At 64.7% G+C, this 6932-nt stretch overlaps 1 protein-coding gene across 1 annotated transcript in view; it reads left to right on the top strand.

The window, feature by feature from the left end:
* AGPAT3 (1-acylglycerol-3-phosphate O-acyltransferase 3) overlaps positions 1-6932 on the top strand; it is a 19371-nt gene that overhangs the window by 5442 nt on the left and 6997 nt on the right. Inside the window, exons 3-5 of the mRNA XM_077755435.1 lie at positions 5149-5318; positions 5905-6066; positions 6412-6562. Of these exons, the coding sequence (XP_077611561.1) occupies positions 5149-5318; positions 5905-6066; positions 6412-6562 (483 nt within the window). The remainder of the gene's footprint in view (positions 1-5148; positions 5319-5904; positions 6067-6411; positions 6563-6932) is intronic.

The raw sequence follows: 6932 nt of genomic DNA, 5'->3' as shown, positions 1-6932 counted from the left end.
GGGGGGGGGGGGGGCATACACGGGCCAGGGGCCGTCCACGACTTAAACAGCTGCAAGTTTTGACCGTTAATTCACAAATGAAGAATGTACCTAGAGAGACATCTGCAGAAGTTCATATCCGTACAGATATTCTCACTTTATCGTTTTTATATTAGCACAAAACCGCAGCAAAGTGCCCATTAGTGGAGGCCGATGGCGGGGAGTCTGCACAGGGCACTCCCGCAGCCCTTCCGAACCAGGGCAGTCTCCCCACTGGACAGAGAACCGTCTCCAAAGTACCCTTTTTTCCCTAAGGTCTACTCATTCATTCTGAGAGAGGGAAAGAGAGAGAGAGAAAGAGAGAGAGAGCGCACCAGCATGCACAAGGGGAGGGGTGGGGAGAGGGGGAGAGAGACAGAATCCCAAGCAGGCTCCACACTGTCAGCACAGAGCCTGACATGGGGCTTGAACTCATGAACCACGAGATCATGATCTGAGCTGAAACCAAGCGTCGGCCACTCAACCTACTGAGCCTCCCCAGTGCGGCTTCAAACACACTTTTAAATGAAAAGGGAAGGGACACCACAGGGTACATAGCACGCTACTGTGTTTGTAAGGACCGTGTGCGTGAGGTGTGTGCACGTGTGTGGGGCCGTTTGTGCCCAGAGGGTCTCGAGGGGTCAACGGGAAACTAGTATCCGGGCAGTGAGGGGCAGAGGGCCTTCTACTTTTTCCTTTTTATGTTTTCCTTTTCCGTATTTGCTATTTTGTTTTTTCTTTTTTATGGCTTAACGTTTATTTATTTTTGTGTCTGACTGTGCTGCTTACGTTTTTTAGCATTGAGACCACATTTCTTGTCCGCTAAAGAGAGAGCAATAGCCACCGCATGCCGTGTGGGGAATGTGAGCCTCCGTGAGCCTCCCAGTTCCCGGGCAGAAGGGAGCCCCGCGGAGGAGGCCGTGACCTCCCGCTGCCCCGCGGAGGCCGCAAGCTGGCCTGTGGCTTTCGCTCGCCGGTGCCCAGGGTTGGGATTCTTTTTTAGATAAGAGGCGATTTTAGATAAGAGAATTAGAAATCCTATGACATGAAAAATACAGCGAGTCGTTCATGAGTGTAAGTATGTGACACGAACTCGCAGCAAAAGGGCAAATACTGATGAACAAGAGCAAATCCGTAGGCTCCGCCTGCAGTGGGATTGTCGGGCTGAAGCACCACCGAACAGCTCAGCCCCGAGCGCCGGCCCCTCCCTGCCCCCCCAGCGGAAAGTGGGGCGCTCCCCTCAGTCTCGCGGTTGCCTTCCAGGGGCCCCTGCTGGGCCTGCTGCGGGCGGGAGTGGGGGTCACTGGATCCAGACCCGGAGCCGGACGGCGGGGAGCCCGTGAGCAGCGCCCCCGGGTCAGTAGCTCCGAGTTAGGCCTGAAGAAGCTCACGGGTCAAGACAGAAGACGGACAAACAGTGACGGGTTTGACAGAGAATCAAACAGAACGTCTGTACGCGAAAACCTTAATTGTGTTTTTTAAAGTGAAGACTGCGTGGGCGCCCGTGCCGTCAGGTTGGACCTGCTCACGAGAGACCAGCGGGCGGGGGGCGCGTGTGCGGCGGAGCCCGCGAGGGAGCGAGGAGGAGGAAGGGGGGAGGTGGCGCTGGGGGAGGTGACGGCTGGGGTCCCCCGAACGGACGGAGACGCGGTCCTGTGGCTCTAGCGGACAGCGCGGGCCCAGCAGGGAAATAAACTGAAGCCACGCTCAGCCGCGCCCCAGGGAAGGCACAGCCCACGCGGGCAGAGGGCGGGCTGCAGAAATGCCCAGACAGGAGCCGGAGCGCCGGCCAGGCTGGAGGGACGCGCCCAGAGGCGGGGAGGCCTTGACCCTGAGGCAGCACCCCCGCCCGGGCCCAGCCCCCCGCACGCGCACGCGGCAGGAACAGCCGGAGGACAAGCACCTGAGGTTCCGTTTGACGCATGTTCTTTGGTGAGAATGACACTGACCGAAAGGCAGGATTGAGCTGCAAGAAAGAAGGCGGTCAGAGCGAAAGTTAAGTGGGTACATCGGAACAATCCGGAATGATGCCCGGCTGTAAGGCTGAAACAGGCAGAGCAAGGGTCTGGGTGGGGGTGGGGGGGCAGCATTTGGTCCCTTCCCCCCCCCCCCAGCCTCCATTCTCGTATTTGCCAGGAAGAGAGCAGCTGTCTCAGGTCGGACTTCACTAGGGGAGGGCCGGGTGGGAAAGCGGCCTCGGACCAACCTCAGAACGAGGAGAAGACGGATCAGACAAGCAAAGACAAATCCATTTTTGTAAAACAGACAAAGCGAAGGATAGCGTGAGACCCAGTCGGCGCGCTGGAGGCGGGAGGCCAGCTAACGCAAGCCCCCGGCGCGGGGAGGAAGGAGCCCGGCCTTCTGCCACCGGGGTGCCTGCGGAATTTGGGGGTGTTCCCCACGTTACCCGGGAATACCCGAGAGCGAGTGCCTCTCACGTTCGGGCCGGGGGAAGGCTGCCCCACACGCGGGGGCACACGGTGAGCGCGGGGCTCGTAAGCAGGCCCAGCCCCCGAGCCTGCCTTCAGTTCACCGGGACGTGTGGTGCAGCCCCCGCCCGCCCGGCCTGGCCCCTGCTGCTGACCACCCCGTGCCCGTGCGACTCCGTGCGGCCCACAGAGCTTCGCGGCACACGCGTGGGGCCACACGGCCTGCTCTCAGCCAACCCGGCCAAGGCCGAAGCTTCCTGGCTGCAAAGGGGAAAATCACCGGCCTCGCAGCAAAGCAAATGCAGGGAGCGCGCTGCGATGGTCCGCGAGCGGCTGGAATCCGCAGAGAACACTCGCTCGCTGCGTCCCGACGAGCACGCACCTGAACGGAGGGAACCGCGGAAAGATTAGCGATGGCGCAGGGGCCAGCCGGCAAAACAGCTGTCCCAGACGCTCCCCCGCGAGGCCGGGAACCACCAGCAGGGACCCCCGCGCACCGACAGCCGGCGGGAGAGAGCGGCCTCCGTCAGTGGCCCTGTGGTAGAGCCGTCGACACTCCGCACGCAGGGCCTGTGCCGCGGATCCCAGCGCTGGCAGAGCAGGCCCTTTCTGGAAGGCGGTCGTGGCCACGGGGCGTGTAGATGGGTGGTGAGTGCCAGCAGGGGTGAGGCACGTGTCGTCACGCCTCGTGAGGGCGCAGTTTTGGAAAAGATCCTTTTTAGAAAACTCAGTGTCTGGCGTTGGTCTGAGATGTGCGCCGTCTCTCCCTCCCCGGGGCCTCTCCCTCCGTCCGTGGCTTCTGGCCGCCTCTGTGACGCGCCGCGGTGGCTGGGAGAGCGGCATTCGTGGGCCGCTGACCGCGGGGCGGACCCTCACAGCTGGCGCTGCCCTCGCTGCCCCTGGCGTTTCTAAGTCTGGAGGCTGAGGCATCAAACTAGTGACGAGGAAGCGTTGCTCAGGCTGCCGTGGCCCCAGCGGGCCGATGGCGGTAGTCAGCAGCGGGGACGCCTCACACGTCCGTCGATGGATGAACGGACGGAGCAAACGTGGTCCATACGGACAGAGGAAAACTGCTCCGTGTTCACAGAGGAGAGCTCCTCCCACGTGTGGCCACACGCAGGAACGTGCCGGACCTCGCGCTGCGGGAAGTAAACGGGTCACAGGGGACGTCCTGCCCGTTCCCGCTCAGGTGAGAGACCGACGTCGGCAGCACCACAGGGGCATGGACGGCCCGCGGCCACCCCCGTGCCCACGCGCGCCGACGCCGGCTTGTGCGCTGAGGGCTGTGAGGGGCAGTGTTCTCGCTGGAGCAGCGGGGAGCCGCCTCCCCGTGCCCCCCGATCGCCGCAGGAGCCTCCGTCTCAGCCACCGTCTCTCGTGGACCAGCTCACACCTGGAGGTTTGCCCAGGCCCTGCCGGGCTGCGGCCATCGGTTAAATGACAGTGAGCCGGAGAGAGGGAGGAGCGAGGCCGGTCACCTGGTGCGGGCGTCTCTCCGGGGTGGGACAGGCGTGGCCGTGGCCGGCAGGTTCGTGGGTGCTGGGTCGGCCTCTGACGGGTGGCCTTTTCTGTCGACCCTGCCTTGGGTAGAAGGGACGATGGCTGGTGAGCTCAGGTGTCCTCTGAGGGGCAGACTCTTCATCCGGCTCCCACCTGATGGAGGAAGGTGAGACCCCAGAGGCCACGTGATCGCATGCTGGGGGTGGAGCTGGGAAGCCCCCTCGTCAGCCGGGCTGATGGGGACGCTGCCCATCAGGAGAAACCAGCCTCGGTCTCCTGGCTCTCGGGGGTTAAGCTGCAGCCCGTCGAGTCCTCCAGAGGCCCCTGTGAGGAAGCTACCGTTTTCTCTGTTCTGTAAGTGGGGAAACTGAGGCCCAGGAAGTCAGGCTTAGAGCCCACTCTCCGGCCCTGCCCTCCATCCTCAGGGGCCGGTCCCCTCAGAAGATGGACGGGCTGGTGTCAAACACAAGAGAACGGGGGTGCCCCACGGCGCCCTGAGCCTGCAAGTCGTGCCCCCTGGTCTGAGGTCACCTTGCTCGGGACGCCGGGCCATGGTGGGTGGGCCTGTGCCAGCTGGTGGTGGCTCAGCGCAGCCACGCTGCCGACCACGGCGGCCCCGTGGCTGTGTGCGCACGCCCACCAGCTCGCCTCCCATTCCACGGATGAAATGTGACAGCCCCTCAAGCCACAGTGCATGTGGGACTCGCGACTGGACATAAAGGTGTCCATCTAAAAGTACGGTTTTCCTCTACTTCTGCTTTCCAGTTTTTCTTCTGCCTGACTTTTGTTTAATTTTTTTAAATGTTTACTTATTTTTGAGAGAGAGAGAGGGCGAGCAAGGAAGGGACAGAGAGAGAGGGAGAGACATACTCAGAAGCAGGCTCCAGGCTCTGAGCTGTCAGCAGGGAGCCAACGCGGGGCTCGAACCCACAAACCGTGAGATCATGATCTGAGCCGAAGTCGGACGTTCAACCGACTGAACCCCTCAGGTGCCCCTACCTGACTTGTTTAGAAAAGGTCATCATAATTTTGGAAAACTTAATTTATGAAACATAAACCATCAAAACTTGTTTCTGGCAGGAAATCCACTCCGGCGAACACCCTGTGAAAGCCCAGGCGTGGCAGGGGCCTGCCCACGGTCGGGGGGGCTTGGGCTGAGTGCGGCCGCCTGCCGGCTCACACCGCGCCTGTGTGTCCGCAGAGCTGGTCATGCTTCTGGAATGGTGGTCCGGCACGGAGTGCACGCTCTTCACCGACCAGGCCACCATGGACCGCTTCGGCAAGGAGCACGTGGTCATCATCCTCAATCACAACTTCGAAATCGATTTCCTCTGTGGGTGGACCATGTGCGAGCGGTTTGGCGTGCTGGGGGTGAGCCACACGGGGGTCCCGGGGGGTGCTGGGGGTGAGCCACACGGGGGTCCCGGGGGGGTCCTNGGTGAGCCACGCGGGGGCCCCGGGGGGTGCTGGGGGTGAGCCATGCGGGGGTCCCAGGGAGGTGTTGGGGGTGAGCCACACGAGGGTGCTGGGGGTGAGCCATGCGGGGTCCCTGGCGTCTGGGTTTTCCTTCCCTCCACATACCCCCGGCCCCTCTGTTCCCAGAGCCGAGGTCAGGGCCCCCCGCAGCTCCCCGGGAATTGCCTCGAGCTCAGGTTTCTGACCTCTCGTCTCGGGAGCCCTTATCCAGAGCCCCTGCCGGCTGAGCGGCGTCAGGTTAACGTGAGGGCGCCGTCAGGCAGGCCGGGAGCGCAGTGGGCGGGAGCCGCTGTGCCCGGGGCCGGAGGGCGGCCTCTCTCGCCAGGCCCACGCCTCGGCCGCCTCGTCTGGGGGGGGCACGCCTGCTCCCCTGGGGTCACGCTCAGAGCAGGGCCTCCTCCTCGACGGCCGAGTCCCCGAACACCCTCGGGTCCCAGGGCGCCGCGGGGGTCCTGAGCCCCCCCGCCTGCCCTCCCCGCAGAGCTCCAAAGTCCTGGCGAAGAGGGAGCTGCTGTACGTGCCCCTCATCGGCTGGACGTGGTACTTCCTGGAGATCGTGTTCTGCAAGCGGAAGTGGGAGGAAGACCGCGACACGGTCATCCAGGGGCTGCGGCGCCTGGCCGACTACCCCGAGTACATGTGGGTGAGCGCCTGCCGTCCCCGCCGCCTGGCCCACGGGGCGCCCCTTCCGGGGTCCCCAGCTGCGCTGTGCGGCCGGAGCTGCCTGGAGCGCCCGTCAGGAGCCTTCCCTGCGGGGGGCAGCNACGAGGGTGCTGGGACAGCCGCCGGCCACCCGCGCCAGCCGGCTCGGGCACGGGCTCGCCCTCTGAGCGGGCACAGGGCGCGGGGGGGAGGGGAGAACGAGCAGGGGAGGGCAGAGGGAGGGAGTCCCCGGCAGGCTCTGCGTGTCAGCACGGAGCCCGTCCTTCGTGGGGGGCGCCGGGGCGTCCCGGGCCCTCGCGGTAACGCCCCCCCCCCCGTGCCCCAGTTCCTGCTCTACTGCGAGGGCACGCGCTTCACGGAGAAGAAGCACCGCGTCAGCATGGAGGTGGCCGCCTCCAAGGGGCTGCCCCCCCTCAAGCACCACCTGCTGCCGCGCACCAAGGGCTTCACCACGGCGGTGCAGTNGCCTCGGCGCGGCAGGAAGATGAGCCGGGGGGTGCGGGGCTGTGCCGGGCAGGTTCCGGGGTGCGCAGGCCCTGGGCGGGGGCGGGGCCACTGCGGGCCTGGTGCAGGTGCCCTTTGGGTCGGCTGTGGGTGCACTGCAGGGGTGCGGGGCAGGTGCTGCGGGGGGGCACCTGCAGTGTTGCAGTGTAGGTGCGGTGTGGTGCGGGTGCAGTGCAGGGGCGCTGCGGGGGCAGAACGGCGCGGGAGCGCTGTGGGGGTGCTGCGGGGGTGCGGGGCAGGTGCACTGCAGTGTGCTGCGGAGGGTCACCTGCAGTGTTGCAGTGCCGTGCGGGGGCACTGCGGGGAGGGTGCGAGGCCGGAACTGTGCGGGGGTGCTGTGGG

This window comes from Crocuta crocuta, unplaced genomic scaffold (genome assembly GCF_008692635.1).
Source record: "Crocuta crocuta isolate KB4526 unplaced genomic scaffold, BGI_CrCroc_1.0 scaffold675, whole genome shotgun sequence".
Classification (NCBI taxonomy): Eukaryota; Metazoa; Chordata; class Mammalia; order Carnivora; family Hyaenidae; genus Crocuta; species Crocuta crocuta.
This window is presented reverse-complemented; position numbering and strand designations above follow the sequence as displayed.